Source organism: Rhinolophus sinicus, linkage group LG04, assembly GCF_036562045.2.
Source record: "Rhinolophus sinicus isolate RSC01 linkage group LG04, ASM3656204v1, whole genome shotgun sequence".
Taxonomy (NCBI): domain Eukaryota; kingdom Metazoa; phylum Chordata; class Mammalia; order Chiroptera; family Rhinolophidae; genus Rhinolophus; species Rhinolophus sinicus.
Genome location: NC_133754.1, coordinates 129,592,507 through 129,611,583, shown reverse-complemented (window position 1 = coordinate 129,611,583; position 19,077 = coordinate 129,592,507). Strand labels below are relative to the sequence as shown.

General features: G+C 33.4%; 1 protein-coding gene across 7 annotated transcripts in view; it reads right to left on the bottom strand.

The window, feature by feature from the left end:
* Positions 1-19,077, bottom strand: part of ZDHHC21 (zDHHC palmitoyltransferase 21) — a 69,570-nt gene that overhangs the window by 25,052 nt on the left and 25,441 nt on the right. Inside the window, exon 7 of one of the 7 annotated variants that reach the window (XM_074330379.1) lies at positions 18,055-18,280. The exons of the other annotated variants lie outside the window; for them this stretch is intronic. Coding sequence (XP_074186480.1) covers positions 18,209-18,280 — 72 coding nt within the window. The 3' untranslated portion in view covers positions 18,055-18,208. Of the gene's footprint in view, positions 1-18,054; positions 18,281-19,077 lie in introns of those variants that run through there. 7 annotated transcript variants of the gene reach the window in all.

The following is a 19,077-nucleotide window of genomic DNA, read 5'->3' as shown; positions in this document are numbered from 1 at the left end:
TTGTTATTTTTCAGGAATGTCTTGGTTATTCCAGTTAATTTGTATTGCCATAAAAATATTTAAATTAGATTTTCAAGTTAAAACACACACTCAGACATACACACATATGTAACATACTTTCTCCATTAAGCTTCACAATTTCCCCCAGAGGTCTTGTACTTTTTTTTGTCAGATTTATTTCAGGAACTTCCTGTTTCTTGATTCTATTATAAATGGTTTTGCTATTAACTTCATTGTCTAACGGGTTGTTTGTTAGCATAGAGATAGAATTGATTTTTAAAATATTGTTTTGTAGTCATACTTCCTAAACTTTCTTAAAAACCCAAAAGAATGTACGGATAAATCATTTACACAGTCATATCATCTAAGAGTCATGACAGTTTTATTTCTTTAAGCTAAGCAGTTACACCACTTCTTTCTGCTCTTGCCTCACTAACTGACCTCCTAGCACTATGTTTAATAACAATGGTGACAGGAAATGTATTGGGCAATTGTGCCTTGTCCCCCAACTTGGAGGGAAAGAGATCAACATTTCATCATTACGCGTGAGATAGCTGTTGTGTGTTGTTTCGTGGTTTTTTGTTTTCTTTTCTTTTTTGGAGACCTGTTATCTCTTTAACGAAGATTTCTAGTTCTAGTTTGCTAAGAATTCGTAACATGAATGAATGCTGAATTTTATCTTTGTCTTCATACATTGATACATAGTCTTCATATACCCAAATTTTTTTCCCTCATCTGCTGTTGTGGTAAAATATACTGATTTTCTAATGTAAAAAACAACATTTCATTCCTAAGATACACTCAACTTCATCAGGCTGATTATACATAACCAGATTCAGTTTGTTAATATTTTGTTCAGGAGTTATTTACCTATGTTCATAATCAGACTAGTCTATAATCTTCTTTCTCTTATTAGCCTTGAGAAGTTATGCATCAAATATTTGCTACACACATAAAATGAGTTGGGACAAGTTCTCTTTTTATCTGTTCTTTTAAAGAGTTTGTATAAGACTGGAATTATTGTTTACTTTTCATATTTACTAGAGCTACAACTCACTAGTAAATCTATGAGTATTAATATTCGCTGCATGAAACGCTTTAACAACTCACTCATGATTGCAGGACTACCCATGTTTCCAATTTCTTCTTGAGGCAATTTTCTTCTTAAAGCTGTATTATGCTTGTGATCGGGAAACTCAGTAAAGATGTCAACTGTCCAAACTGACATACAGAACTAATACAATCACAATAAAAATCCCCCACCATTGGAGTATATACTCTACTGGGGGGAGTTTTTGTTTTACTTGTTTTGCTTTGCAGAATTGCTAAGTAAGCTGTTTCTAAATTTCATAGGAACAAACAAACACAAAGACTAGCACACCACTTCTATATAAAAAGAACAAGGTGGGAGGGTTTGCTCTACTGCATGTATTCACAGTAGGGGTATATCGCCCCCAGGAAGGAGAAGATTGGTTCCTGAATGGAATAAAAACAATCTTAGCTATTCAATGGTTTGTGGCCATACACAAATCAGTCCTGCCTGACAAAATCTTATTCCTTAGTATTTAACTTCATAGAAGGGAGGGGGAAAGATATTTTTAAAGACCCCTTAGTGGAGTCATGATAATGAAAAAAAAGTTGAGAAACACTCCTCTACTGGATAACAAGATTTATTATGAAACTATAGTTACAATAGTGTGGTATAACCACAAGGATAGATAAATACGCCAATGGCCTAGAAAAGAACCAGAAACAGATACACACATATGTGGTTCTTATGACAAAGATGGCATTGCAGAGTGGAAAAAATTATCTTCTCAATAAGTGGTGGTAAATCAATTGGATATCCATCTGTGAAAAAAATGAAACCCTGACTCCTACCTCATAAGGATCACAAAAATCAATTCCAGGTGGAAATATGAAAAATATAATACTTGTAAGACAATATAGGAGAATTATATTGATCATTTGGGGGCTAGAAATAGAATTATTAAATTAAACCCAAAAAAGCACTAAGCAGAAAAGAAAAGATTGGTAAATTGGAGTACATCAAAATTAAAAACTTCTGTTCATCAAAAAACACCATTAAGAGAGTGAAAAAGTAAGCCACAGAGTGAAAGTAAATTACAATACACATAGGCAAAAAAGGGTCCAAAGTTAAAACATCCTGCATTACAAGGAAAAAAAAAAAAGTCAAATAACCCACCTACCAAATAGGCAAAATACATAATCAGGCATATTGCACCAAAATAGACTATTTATACAGTCAGTCAATATACAAAAAGGGGCTCAATACCATTAGTCATTGGAGAAATGCAAATTAAAACACAATTAAGCTCTGCTCACCCCCACCAAAATAATTAACTTTAGGAAGGCTTAAACAAGTATTAGTAAGGCTGTGAAGTAACTTGAATTTATATACTCAAGTAGCAGGACATTAAATCAGCAGACCATTTTGGAAAACTATTTTAACAGTATGTAAAGGAACATACACATAACCTTTGAACACTGCCCCCTCTAGCTATACATCTAAGTGAAACACACGCACATGTACAGCAAAAAACATGAACAAGGTTGCTTATGGTAGCGCTATTTGTAACAGCCCAAAACTGGAAACAATGGAAATGTCCATCAATAGAATGGCTAAATAAACTGTTTTATACTAAATGAAATTCTATGAACATTTATAGCAATATCCCTAGCAATGAAAACAAACTAACTATATCTAATGTAACAAAAAGAATAAAACTTAAAGAACGTTGCTCAAAAAGGCTTTGCAGTAATTCACTGAGCCAGGTTTTGATTTTTGTGCACTCCTCTGTATGTATATATTTTATAATATAAAAGGCCCCAAAAAATGAAATTATAGTAAAAAGAAAGCGGTGATCATGAAATATAAAATATGAAAATACTTTAATTTTAGAAATAAAAAATAAGTTTTTTAAAACACATATAACAAAATATAAAATAAAATTTAGTTACATATGGCCTGTGAAAGAAGAGACAAAAAAAAAAATGTCAAACAAGTTATAGGAAAGGATATGAGAGACAGAGGGAAAAAAAGGAGAGAGGAAGCGTCAGACTGGCCCTCTAATATCATCTACCACTTCTGGCCCCCTCTGATCCAACCACACTGATCTCCTTCCGTTTGTCAGACATATCAAAGCAGCCTCGCACAGCAGGACTGCTCCATTTGTTCTTCCAGCAAACTCTTTCCCCAGATAACCACGTTTACTTCCTTCAGGTCTCTGCTTCAGTATCGCCTTATCAGAGACCCACTGGCTTATTTTCACCAGGGCCTATTTGCTTATTTTTCCAAAGTACAGAAAATCCCATCATTCCCTATCCCCTTGGCCTATTTTATTTTTCCATAGTACATACTTACTTCCATTTGATATATATTTATTTCTTTATGTACTGTCTGTCTTTCAATAGCATGTAAGTTTCTTAAAGACGGGGACTTTTGCCTGTTTTGTTCACTGATGAGACCCTGGAGCCTACAACTAGCTCTAGCTCACGGCAGGTGCTCACAATAAGTATTTATTGAATGAATGAATGAATGAATGAATGAATGAATGAATGAATGAACATGAGATAGAAAGCTAGACAAACGAACACAGTCTCCTCCCCCAACACGTAAAGAGACAGAGAATAATACCTACAAAGACTGTTACACACTTGTAAGAGATAAACACAGAAAAAGAAACACATAAGCAACATGTACACAGACACACATGTCACACAAACCAACAGAGGAAGAGGAGGCACTTACATGAAATAATATTCCTATCTGGTAATCTTTTGGAATTATTATCATTTAAAATTTCAAAAGGTTATAAAACTAGGGAGTAGTAGGGGCATCACTTCCTAATGCAGCTAAATGAAAATAAACCAAGAGTCAGATTTGGCTACTTATGATCTGGCAAATAATCCTAATACGTGGTCTGTGAATTCCTCAAACTCATTTCTTCCAATAATCTTTGTTTTCTATCCTAACCTCAATCTAAGTTCTATGATTATATCCTATACTTCATCATTTCCCATAACTCTACCCATATCATAATTGCAAATTCAAGCACACCATCTTCTGAACACTACCTCCTATCTTTCAAGCTAACTGCCTGAGAGCCATCAATGCTAACACATCACATTGTCAACCTCAATGGGACCGCCAATCTCTTAATCCAACCATTTCACCATTCATCACTGCCTCCCCCCAATACTTTCATGCTACTTGTTTACATGCCATGGTACACTGTTATAATTTCTCCTTTGATACAGTATCAACTTCACTGACCCCCTCTTTCACCACTGTTCTCCTGTTTCACTGGCTGATCCTTCCCAGGCATCTTTTTGGTCACTCTCCATCTTTCTGACCACTAAAATTTAAGGGCACCCAAGGCTTGGTCTTCAGACCTCTTTTCTTCTCTATCTATGCTTACTTCCTAGAAAATCTACCAGGTCCCATGACTTTAAATACCATCTTTATGCTGTGTGGACTCTGAGAAGAAAATTATCTAATGTGAACCCTGAGGAGGAATTTATCTTGTCCGAAATGGACATGGATTCCCTCTGGTTAAGTGGGCTTAAATTCAAAATTCGAGTCCAGAGACGGTTTTCTGACAGGGACTTCTTACACATACTGTATGTTAAAGAACCACGAGCTGAACTCTGTTTCCTACACTATGCTCTATTTATGCTGCCTGAGTCAACCAACACAGAGAAGTTCTTTATTCTGTCACTGCCATGCTATCTACCAACCGACAGACTGTGACCTGCCCTGACCAATCAGAATGGTACAAAATGTCCCCTTATTTGCACTTACACCATCCCATCCAAACTACAATTTGAAAACCTCATTTACATGAAACTGATAGGTACCATGAAGAACAGTTGGGAAGTTCTCTATAAGAAATAGCCTCTCTTTTGTCTTGGCTGAACACTCTCTGAGTTTCTACCAGAGGCTGCAACTCCTCGATTTGCAAACTGTTATCTGAATAAATTTTCCTTTTTCTATCCAGTGCCTTTCCCCAGGTTTGTTCCCTACCAAAAGCTGCTAAATTTATATCGCAGACCACTCCTCTGAAATCCAGATTCTTATATCTGTCTAGTTAACATCTCCTCTTGGGTGTCAAATAGGCATCTTCAAGTAAACATGTACACAAGTAAAACCAAAATCTTTAACTTCTTCCTAAAACCTACTTTTCCTCCAGACTTCTCCATCTCAGTAAATGGTCTCTCTATTCTTCCAGTTGTTGGGGCAATAAAATCTTGGCAACATCCTCAACTTGTCACTTTCGATCTCACACCCCACATCCAAATCCTGTTAGCTCTTCAAACTATAATGGACCACTTCTCAGTACTTCCACCACTCCCATAATCATCTAATGTTTGGACTTTAATTTAATAGTCTAGCAACTGGTCTTCCTACTGATATTCTTATCCCGCAACTTATTCTTCCCAGCAATCAGTTTTCTTTATAAAATGTAAATGAGTGTGTGTAACTGCTCAAAACCCTCCAATAGCTTCCAAAGTCCCGACCACTGAACATCCTAGCAAAACAAAGTCTTCACATCCAATTAGCTCGTATTATCTCCTACTACTCTCTTCCTAACTCACTCAAGACACAAGCCTCCTTACTGTTGCTTAAAAATGACAAGCATGCTCCCAGCCCAGGGTGCTGGCATGGGTCCTTTCCTCTCCCTGGAATGCGCTTCCTCTCATATCAGTGACATGCTTGAGTTCCAGGTCTCTGCTCAGTGTCACTATGACAAAGGCCTTCCCTGACTGTATCATCAATCATTCCTCTCTATCACTTACCCAACTTTACTATACTTCATTATATTTACCTTCTATACCATGTATTTGTTTATGGCCTGTCTCTCCCAATTAGAATGTAAGCTCCTTAATGTAGGAACTGTTTTGTTCACCACTGCATCCTTAGAGCCTAGAACAGGGACCAGTGCACACCGTGGGACTCAAATATTTGCTGAATGACTAGTGACTTTTCATAATTCAAAAAAACAAACTATGTTTTACAAATAAAATTTTACACATAAAATAGTTTTTATATTAACCAGTAAGGCAATTTTTGCTTATAAACTACTATTTATAGGTGGCTTTCTGTGTTTTTTATGAGCCTGCTCTGATAATTCACAATATGTGACGTTTGTGATCATCCTGCTACTGAAGGTGTTTCTCACTCTCAGCACATTGATACCTTGGACCAGATCAGTCTTTGCTGCGGGAGACTATCCTTTGCATTGGAGGGTATGTAGCAGCCTCCCTGGCCCCTACCCACCTGATGCCAGTGGCACTCCCTCAGTTGTGACAATCGGAAATGTATGCAGACATTACCACTGTCCCCTGGGGGGCAAAGTCTCCTCCCTCCCCCTACTGTACTATTAGCAGGGATTTGGTTTCCCATTTTTCAAAAACTGGAAATAACTTCAATCACAACTGAGATTAATCTAAACTATACAGATTTGAATTTTCAAAATGCTTAAATAACCAACTTGACATCCTGAGGTTAGGGTCATGTGGCAATTAGTCTTGCATAAAATAAAATTCTATTATAGCTGCATGGTTACCAGCATTTTTTGGAATGGACCTTAGCTTAAGTGTTATCATTATATTTAAAAATACAGGTGAAGAGGTTATTCTGTATATCCATCCTTCTCTCACCTCCAGCCCCCAAGTAAAATGCACTTTTTCAGTCTTGTTAAATCCTAATAGAAATTGAATGAAATGAATTTGAATGAAAAAAAAAAATCACTATTCGTACCTAACTAAAGGCTATCATTGAGTGTTCAGAATTATACATTAAATTTTGATACAGATATAAATACATTTTCTAAGGGAGCAAATTTCACTGGCACCTGACTGATACGTTCATAGCTGAGGGTACAATATTTCCAAAACATCATTTTGTATGATTTCCCATATTTTAGTAGTAAAAACTAGAAAACATGGAACACTTCAATAAGAAAACAAGATAACATTTTCTTGCTACATTTATCATTTAATACAGTGCTACAGTATCTGGTAAAAGATGAGTGAGAAAATAACCTGCTACCAGGGCTACACTATTTAAAGTCAAAGTGACTAAAACATTCTTATAGAGAAATACAAACTGCTATATCTTTTATGCTAAATGCTATAATATTCATAACTAATTACGGTAGCTATATAAACAAATGTAATGAGGACATATATTCAGTAGACCGGGTATTGCAGGGCAAGGTCAAGATTTATTATAAGGCTTCTGTTCCATTTGTCACTAAAAGCACAGACATATATTGACACACAGAACTGACAATTGTTAGAATACTAGGGTATTCTTAAACTGATTTTCTCCCCTGCAAATATAGACTAATTATGTATATATCTGACACTATTCCTTTCAAGAAAATAAAAAAAAGAAGGTAGATAAACTTTACCAAGGGACAGTATCTCCACTAGCATTTCAGGATACGTGAACAAAAATGCCAAATTAATTACAGATGATGTATTACAGAATTGTACACCTGAAATCTATGTAACTTTACTAACAATTGTCAACCCAATAAACTTTAATTTTAAAAAAATGTCAAATTACCTTCATACTAGCATTAAAATAATTTTCATTTCATGTTTATCTTAATTCCACACTATTCTTGCCTATTCTTGACTACTCTTGCCAAAAATCCAAAAAGCTAAATACACATTTCGGCAATTTTATCCATTCTAACGTGACCATGATGAATAAATAACCATACAGATATCAAAAAAACAAAGGTTATTGGGTAAAGCCTAAAACATATTTTTAAATAACAGAAGTAGTCAGGAAATTTTAAGATTGATTATACAAAATAAATTAAAATAAATTACAAAGAGATTTATAATATTCAAGCTATCTGCAACGATGTCTTCTGGATATTTCTATTCTTTCTTAGCCAAAAAGCTAGGCAAATAATTCTGTGGCTTGGTTATATCTGATATCAAATGCTTAGCAACACTATTAGATATGAGCTAATTGGAATAACAATAATGTATCTTCCTAGCTGAAGGGCTGGATGGACTGCTAAACATTATTTATTGTCCTCTGTTGAATATTGGCAGCATGTCCTTTATTGAAATTCTCTCCCTTTCCTTCGCCCCTTCTGTCACTCTCCCCATAGTTTTAAATGCAGTTAGTATATTTTTTTGCCCTTCACATACAAATAGGCATAAAAAAATCAATTAGAAATTATCTGACTCTATTTCATCCAGAAACAATTTAAAAGATGTAACTTTAGAACTAAAGTGGTATGCCACAAAAGACTAGGTGCATAATCTCTACACTAATAGTCACAAATTATTTATTTAAAAAAGAAAACAACCTCTTATTTTCTCATGTAGAGAGACAATACCGCCTACAATATATGATTACTAGCAGCAGGTACATATTTTTAAAAATATTTTTAACCTACTAAAATGCCTTTATAAGATGTATTTTGACAGTTTATATTAGATAAACTACTAAAGATGGGTTGCCTCAATAAAAACATGAACACAGCCAAGTATGAATTTAGCAATCAGGAGATTCAATGAACTTTCTCTGAAGAGCAGATTTTGTGATGCTTGGGTATTTTTAAATCTGTTTTCTTTTAATGAACAATTCTATAGTAATATTGCTAAACATTTTTCTCAGGGGAAAATGGAATAGCAGCTTGGTACTACAGAAAGTACACTGACTTAGTTAGGGACAGGCAGAAAAGGGCTCAAATCACACCTCTGCCAACTGGCAATTTTCTGATTACCAAGTTATTGGACCACCCTGAATTTCATCACCTTATCTGTACAATGGGAACCTATTATACTATTTATACTCTCAGGGATATTTTAAATGAGTCAACATCTTTCACTAATCAAATGCTTACAAACTCAGAATAATACAAAGTAAAAATTATGAAATATGTGACTAATGAAATATTAATGGAACAACAAATAATCAATTTTAGAACGTATACTCTAAGTATAGTGATACCTTCTTTCATATTTAATTAGAAAACTAATTTTCTTATATTGATTTTGGTAAACAACTAGCATACAAAATGAAATATATTATAATTTAATAATATGCCAAATGACCAAGCACTTGCTTATAAACATTTAACATAACTATGTGAAAAATAATCAAATACGGACTTTGGTCACAGAAAATTAATTTCTTTAATGTCTTTTATTTTATTCATTTAAAATGCTAAGTTACTTTCCAAATTACAGGTTTTTGTAATCTTTAAAATGATTTTCATCCTAATAACTAAAGTAAGACATTAGTTTTAAGAAGGGTTTTAATTAAAATTTAACATAATATTGGTATGACAAATGCAAATGATGGTCAAACTAATCTGACATTTAACATTTGAAAAACTTCTCCAAATATCTCAAAGCGTATACTCTTTATTGATTCTGAATTCTGTAATTCTAACTAAAAATATTTACTTTATCCCCATTTATTTAGAAATAATCTATTGCTTAAGTTTTTGAAATTTTTATAGATAAGAATTTTTGTCTTAATATTAATTGAGAGTTTTGAGATTCTTTTAGTTTCTATTTATAAAGAAGAAAGTAATACTAATTCTCTTAGGTTTGTAGGCCTTTAGTGTAAGACAATGTAAATCAATATTTACAACTTAAAAACAAACTCTTATTTTGGGCATTAATTCATGATGAATAAATTCCTTACCTCCTACACCTTTTACTACTGCCTTCCATCATTGAAGGATATATTAAAGTATTTCCTCAAAACTCCACATAGTAAAAACATTTAAATTCTTGAAAATCCATATGTGGATATTTTAAAAGTAAAGATTAAGAAAAAAATCTGAAAAGTATTAAGGTACTCTACCTTATGATCTCACTTATATGTGGAATCTAAAGAATAGAATAAATGTACAAACTAATCAGAAACAGTCTCAGAAACATAGAGGAAAAAATGAGGGTTGCTAGACAGGAGGGGGGGTGGGGATGAGGGACAAGGTGAGGGGATTAGAAAGCATAATCAGTAACCATAAAATTGCCATGGGGATACGAAAGACAATTTGGGGAATATAGACAATAATGTTGCAAAGATTTTGTAGGGTATTTGACGGACACTTCTTGTCTTATTAGGGAGACCACTTCATGGGCAGTGTAGTTGCCTGACCGCTGCTGTACACCTGAAGCTGAAGCTGAATAATAATGAATGTCAACTATAATTATATATATACACATATACATATACACACACATACACATACATATATATATATATATATATATATATATGTATGTATGTATGTATGTATAGTCACAGGATGTGAGGACAGCATAAGGAATAGTCAGTGGAACTGTAACACCTATATATGATGTCAGAGGGGCAGTAGATTGGGGGAGGGGAATTATCACTTTGTGAGGGGTATAAATGTCTAACTATTACATTGTTTTGTACACCTGAAACTAATAATAAAAAAAAAAGAAAAAGTCTAAAAAGCATTAAGGTACTCTAAAAAACAATGAAGCAATTGCAAAGCAACTAAAACAATCCAGCACAGAAAGAACTCCCCAGAATAGAAAAAGCTGAGGAGAGAGACATAGAAATCAGAATCTCAAACCCTTTATTTCCCAGAATCTATAAATAGCCTTTCTTTCAACTCTCTTTCTCATAAGCCTAACCATAATGTACCAGTTTCCTATTGATACAGGTTAAGTTCCATTACAACAAAGTTGAAAGGGCAATTCACTTTTTCACTTGTTTAATAAATAAATACTTTCACCTTAAAACAAAACAAAAACTTAAGAGTTAACACTTTCTTTTCCCACCTAAAGAAGTACTTGGTTTAGAATTTAAAAATGGGCTAGAAAAGATACTATGCTGCCATCTATCTACCTGAAAGAGTATAAAGAAAAATTCAGACTAAAAAGCTTTCACTTACTTCCTCTGGCCAACAGAATATAGTGTCAAAGTCCTTGGCATACTTTAACTGTACTATTATCTCCACAAGATGCACGGTAGTCATTAAACAATCTTCAGAAATAATTATGGATATTTGGGGGATACTTATTATACATCCGAAATCATAAAAAAGAGTAACAAGGTGAATGAATAAGATCTCTGACACTACGGCCAGTTTTACAAACAAAACAAAGAGATGGATATATATCTTGTTTCACCAAAAATAGGACCTAGCCGAACAATCAACTCTGATGCATCTTTTGGAGCAAAAATTAATATAAGACCCAGTATTACATTATATTATACCTGGTGTTATATTATATTATATTATATTATACCCGGTGTTATATTATATAAAACCCGGTCTTATTTTATTATTTTATAATAAAATAAGATCGGGTCTTATATTAATTTTTGCTAAAAAAGACGCAGTAGAGCTGATTGTCTGGCTAGGTCTTATTTTTGGGGAAACAGTAGTTTTTTGTTTGTTTTAGAGAAAAATGAGAGACACAGGCAATTACTCAGAAAAAAAAAGATGGAAGATGGGGATTGTTTAAAGAATATTCCACTACACAAACTTATTTTTACAAATTTTAACGGTGATTTTTGTACTGAATTTTTTCTACCTTGATAAAAACAACAACAATAAATGTCATCATCAAAAGAACTGCTATAGTGAGCACAATGTTCTGCTCTATTCTTTAGCCTCAGAAATATTTTCTATATAGTATATCACTACTTTAGAACAGATTTGACCTTAAAACCAATTATTCTAATTATTGCCCCAAGCCTTTTGTTGTTCTCTTGTCCAGCAGTGACTTCCTTCATCTCTCCATCCAGTTAATCTCTACCTGTATGTATTATAAAGTCCATCACAGTCTCATTCCCCACACGCCCCCCCAGTTCTCAAATCTTACGTCTACATAAGTATTACTCTGCACAACTCCACAGGATACCGTTTACATAGACTGAGTGTTCCCTGAGGAGTTATGAAGTTAGGCAGCATTTTTAAACAAAATTCTACTGCAAATGACACCTATGAGGGAAGAGATTATATGAGACTACCCTCTCAGTAAGAACACTACTAAAAACCAGATAAAATCCAATTAATTGATAAAGAAACAGCTTGAATGAAGACACTGGAAAGTAGGCAAGGTAGCTAGGACTTGAAGGGCTAAAATCGCACAGAGAGTAGAAATGGATTAAGGTGATTCCTACATTCTGCACTGCTTTTTTACCTTAATAAGGTACTCGTCAATTCATAAGCAGTAGTTCTGAAAGAGTGAGTAAAAGTGGAGATTCAGAGCTTTCTACTATTTCACTGAGCTGGGGAAACAATAAAGATAAGGCACAATCCACAGTAAATATCTAAGTTTTTCAGCTGAGAATCCTGAAGGGCTTCATTATAAGAAAAACGGCAAAGTAAAAGTAGTCCTTCACAAAGACAAAACCTAGTAATCATAAATCCTTACAAAATCTCAATAAAATCAATAAACGTCATCTTCAAAAGAACTGCTATATTAAGATTAATGTTCTGTTATTTAGTTTAGAAATATTTGTTATACAAACCCTTGACTGGATCAAGATGACTGTCTAAAAAAAGGAGTATCGCATTTTGAAAAAGAAAACTTCTACAAGATCTTTTATAATTTGTCACACAAAATGCCCAGTATCCAACCAAACTTATCAGTTATGTCAGAAGAAAGGACCAAATATATGGAAACTAAGAGAAAAAGAAAAAGTCAACAGAAACAGACCAACAAGTGTATCTCAATACCGAAGTTATCAAACATAAGACATTAAAATAACTCATTGAAATGTTCAAAAATACAGATGACAAAGGAAAAATTTCACCAGAAACATGATCTATGAAAAAAAGTATCAAATGAAAATTCTGGAAGTGAAATACATAACTACTGAATTAGTAATTCAACAGAAGGGTTTGACAGATTAGATAGAGCAGAAGAGTTGATCAGTAAACCAGAGAATAGGTCAGTAGAAAATACCCAGTCTGAAAGCACAGAGGAAAATAAAAAGAAAAATGCAGAAAAAAGTGCAAAAGTTATGCAGTACAGTGAGAGCTCACATACACATAATTAGACTCCAAGAAATGCAAAAGAAAAAGTTGGGCAGAAGTAATATTTGAAGACACTGGCCAAGATGTCCTTAAGCCACAGATTCCAGAAGTTATATAAATTCTCAAACAAAAAAAATGCAAAGAAAACAACAATGAAGCACATCATAGAATAACTGCTAAAACACAAAGACCGAAAAAAATAGGAGTTCTGGTCCAAGATGGCAAAAAAGAAGGCTCCTGATCTCTACTCTTCCCACAGACACACTGCTACACATGGAGCAATTCCCTTTGATAGAAATTAGAAACTAGCTGGGAAAATTCTACATATCAGGCACATGACAACAGAAAATCATCAAATCACAAAGAGAGCAAGAAAAAAAGAAAGGAACAAATGAGTTAAAAAACAGCCAGAAAATAACTCATTGAAAATTATCAAATCACAAAGAGAGTAAGAAAAGAAGAAAGGAACAAATGAATTAAAAAACAGCCAGAAAATAATTCACAAAATGGAAACAGTAAGTCCATTATCTATCAATAATTATTTTAAATGTAAATGGACTTAATTCTCCAACCAAAGGATAGAGAAATGCTGAATGGATTTTTAAAACTAAGACCCAACTATAGGCTGCCTACAAGAGATTCATTGCAGCTTTAAGGACTCACAGACTGAAAGTGAAGGGATGGAAAAGATATTCCATGCAAATGGGATCCAAAAGAGAACAGAGGTAGTTGTATCACACAAAATAGACTTTAAGTCAACACTGTAATAAGAGACAAAGAAGATCTTTCCTCTTGAAGGTCAACCCAACAAGAGGACGTAACATGTGTAAATACATATGCTCAGAACATAGAAGGACCTAAATACAAAAGAAAATATTAATAGAACTGAAGGGAGAAACAGACAGCAATACAATAGTAGGGGGCTTCAATACCTCAGTTTCAACAATGGATAGATCATCCAGATAGAAAAATAATACGGAAGCATTGGACTTAAACTACATGTTAAACCAGGATTTAACAAACATTTACAGAACATTGCATTCAACAGCAGCAGAATACACATTCTTCTCAAGAGCAATTGGAACATTCTCCAGGATAGATCATGTTAGGCCATAAAATGTGTCTTAATACACTTAAGACTGAAATCCTATCAAGCATCTTTTCTAACCACAATAGCATGAAACTGGAAATTAATTACAAGAAGAAAAATGGAAAATTCACAAATATATGGAGACTAGACAACACACTACTGAACAGCCAATAGGTCAAAGAAGAAATTAAAACAGAAATCAAAAAATATCTTTAGGGAAATGAAAATGGAAATACAACATACCATAACTTATGGGATGCAGCAAAAGCAGTTCAGAGGGAAGTTCTTAGCAATAAACACTTATACTAAGGAAAAAAAAGGTCTCGAACAACCTAACTTTATACATCAAGGAACTAAGAAAAGAAGAACAAACCAAGCTGAAAGTTAGCAGAAATAAAGGAAATAAGAAAGGTAAGAGCAGAAATAAATGAAGAAGAAATTAAAAAGATGAAGGAAAAAAATTTCAAGGAAACTGAAAGCTGGGTTTTCTTTTTTTGTAAAGATAAACAAACTCGGCAAACCTTGAGCTATACTTACTAAAAAAAAAAAAAAACTAGGTCTCAAATAAAATAAAAAATGAAAGAGACATCACAAATGATACCATTAAGTGCAAAGGATCATGAAAGACTACTATGAAAAAGTATTTACCAACAAATTGAACAACCTAAAAGAAATGGATAAATTCCTAGAAATATACAACTTATCAAGACTGAATCATGAAGGAACAGAAAATATGAACAGACCAATTACTAAGGAGACTGAATCAGCAATCAAAAACATCCCAACAAAGAAAAGTACAGGATCAGATGGTTTCATGAGTGAATTCTACCAAACATTTAAAGAAGAATTAACACAAATCCTTCTCAAAGTTTTCAAAAAAATTGAAGAGGGAACACTTCCACCTTCATATTACAAGGCCAGCACTAATGTGACACACTACATTGACAAAATGGAGCATAAAAATCATATGATCACCTCTATAGGTACAGAGAAAACACTTGACGAAAATTCAACATCCCCAAGATAAAAATTGTCAACAAATTGAGTATAGAGGGAATGTACTCAATATAATAAAGGCTCTATGTTATAAGCTCTCAGTAACATCACACTCAATTGTGAAAAGTGAAAGCTTTTCCTCTAAGATTAGGAACAAGACAAGCATGCCAACTCTCACCACTTCTATTCCGCATGGTACTGGAAGTCAGAGCAATTAGGCAAGGGGGGAAAAAAAAGGCAACCCAATTAGAAAGGAAGAAGTATAACTGTTTCTATGTGTAGATGGCATATAATATATAGAAAACCTAAAGATCCCACCAGAAAACTGTTAGAACTAATAAACAAATTCAGTAAAGTTGCAAGACATAAAATCAGTACACAAATATCAGTTGTATTTCTATACATTAATAATAATCAGAAAGAAATATTGAGAAAATAATCCCATTTTCAATTGAATCTAAGGGAATAAAATACCTAGGAATAAATTTACCAGAAGGTGAAAGATCTGTACCACAATAACTAAGACAATGATGAAAAAAATTGAAGAAGACATTGATAAATGAAAACCTAATCCGTGTTCATAGATTGGAAAAATCAAATATTCTTAAAATGTCCATGTTACCCAATTGATCTACAGATTCAATGTAATCCCTATAAAAATTCCAATGATATTTTTCACAGAAATAGAACAATCCTAAAATTTGTATGAAACTGCAAAAGACCCCAAGTAACCAAAGCAATCTTCAGAAAGAACAAAACTGGAGGCATCACATTTCTTGATTTCAAACTATATTACAGAGGTATAGCAATCAAAACAGTATGATTCTGGCATAAAAAGACACATAGATCAATGGAATAGAATAGAAAGCCAAGAAATAAATCCATGAATACCTGGTCAAATAATTTTCGACATGGGAGCCAATGGTGCTGGGAAAACTGAACAGCTGCACGCAAAAGTATGGAACTGGACCCTTACCTTACACCATACACAAAAATCAACTCAAAATGGATTAACAACTTGAACATAAAACATAAAAGAATAAAACTCAGGGGAGAAAACATATTGGGTAAGCTCTTTGATGTTGGTCTTGAAACATACCTTTTGAATTTGACACCAAAAGCAAAAGCAACAAATAAACAAAAATAAATGTACCAGTGGGTGTACATCAAACCAAAAAGCTTCTGTCCAGCAAAGGAAACCATGAACAAAATTAAAAGACAACCTATGGAATGGGAAAACTATTTTCAAATCATGTATCTGATAATGGGTTAATATCCAAAACATATAAAGAACTTATACAGCAAAACAAAAAACAAAAAATTCAATTAAAAAATGGGCAGAGGAACTGAACAGTCACTTTTATAAATAAGTGATACAGATGGCCAACAGGTACATGCAAAGGCACTCAACATCACTAATATCAGGGAAATGCAAATCAAAACCACAAGATATCATCTCACATCTGTTAAAATGACTATAGCAAAAAGACAAGAGATAAGCGTAGGCAAGGATGTGGAGAAAAAGGGACCCTTGTGCGTTGTTGGTGCAACCACTATGGAAGACAGTATGGAGGCTCCTCAAAAAGTTAAAAATAAAACCACCACATGATCCAGCAATTCCACTTCTGGGTATATATGCAAATGAAATGAAAACAGGATATCGAGGAAATTATTTACATTCCTATGTTCACTACAACATTAATCACAATAGCCAAGGTATGGAAGCAACCTAAGTATCCACCAATGGATGAACAGATGAGGAAGATGTCCTATATGTGTGTGTGTGTGTGCGTGTGTATATACATATATATATATATATATATAAAATGCATATATGTGTGTATATATATAGTATATATATACTATATATATATATATGCATATACAATGTATATATGTTTATGTACATACCCACAATGGAATATATGTACATACCCACGATGGAATATATGTACATACCCACGATGGAATATATGTACATACCTACAATGGAATATTATTCAGAGAAAGAACATTTACAACAATATAAATGCACTTTGATGGCATTATAATAAATGAAATATTCCAGAAAAAGACATATACTGCATGGTATCACTTATGCATAGAATAAAGCAAATTTTTTTGTTAAAAAAGGTAAAACTCATAGAAACAGAGAGTAAAGTGGTTGCCGGGGACTGGGGTTGGGGGAAATAGGGAGAGGTTGGTAAAAGCATAGTAGAAACTTCAGCTCTAAGATGAATAAGATCTGAGGATTTAATGGTGACTATAGGTAAGAACAGTATTGTATAATTGAAATTTGCTAAGAGAGTAGAACTTAAATGTTCTCTCCAGAAAAAATAAAACAAAAAACAAAAAACAGAAACAGATAAATACGTGAGGTGATGGATGCGTTAATCAACTAGATGGGGGAATCCTTTCATGGTGCATATGTATATCAAATCACAATGATGTGGAATTCAAATAACTCACATTTTGATGTCAGTTATACCTCACTGAAGCTGAAATAAATAATTAACTACATTAACTAAATCATAAAAGCAGCCAAAGAAAGATACTTTATTTCAATGGAGTGACAGTAAGACTAAAAATTGACTTCACAGAAATGATGGAAACCATGAAACAATGCAATAACACCTTTTGAAACTGAAAGTAACTCCTCCCTGTAGTTCTATGCCAAGGAAATAAATCCTTCAAAAATGAAACAGAAATGAGGAAATTCTCAAGTGAACCACAACTAGGAGAATTCGTTCCAGTAGACTTCCAACAACAGCCAGAAAAAAATACTAGAAAGAAGTTGAGAAATGTATGAAGACAGCAAGGACTAGAAAAAGCATCGATATTTGGATAACTCTAAATGAACACTTACTTCATATAACATATGCATTGTAACACACAAAATATAAACAACAGCAACAACATCTCATCATGTGATTTAGTTCTACATTTATTTTATACCCTACAATACCAAAAATGATGACAGGTGGTGTTCTAAAGCCAATGCATTCGCTATCAGGGCAATGGTCAAAGTACAAACTTCGATTAAATTTCAAAAAATCAAGCAAGAATGTTTACATCTCTGGAAAAATCTTTAAAAGCAGAGTAGAGAAATTATGGTCATCAGAAAGGATAAATTAGTTTTTCTTGAAAATTCCAAAGCAGGCTGAAAAAGGAGAACAACGGAAACAAAGAACACATGAGTCAAATGGAAAATAGGAAGATGAAAGACTACCAGTTACACTAAATAAAAATGAATTAAATACCCCAATTAGATCTAAATACTTAGAACTTTAAGACCTTCTCTTGCTCTCTCCGTTATCCCAAAATTTAATTATATGCACTACCACTGAACTTATTTTTATTATAAAAGATTTAAGCAATATAAAAATCACATAAATAGGAAAGAAAAATTCCTTCTCTATCAGGAATTGTATTCTTTCTTCCCTCTCTCCTCCCCTATCTTGCTACCTCACATGCACATTTGCATGCCTGTGAATGCTCTCTTTCTCTGTCACACACAGACGGTATTTTAAAAACACAATCAAAGTCCAAATGACATAAATATCAGGCTCAAATACCAGCTCTACACACAAAACACACAAGGTAAGATTCAGAAAACACAAGATCATGTTCAAATCCCAGCTCTACTACTAAAACCAGTTGAATAATCATTTCCTAGCTTTGTGCCTTCAGTAAGTACTTATTTAAAGCCTACTACCGTGCGTCCCTGAAAATAAGACCGAGCCGGACCATCGGCTCTAATGCATCTTTTGGAGCAAAAATTAATATAAGACCCAGTCTTACATTATATTGCATGACATTACATTATATATTATATTATATTATATTATATTATATTATATTATATTATATTATATTATATTATATTATGAGACCCAGTCTTATATAATACCTGGTATTATATTATATTAATTATATTATATTACACCTGGTCTTCTA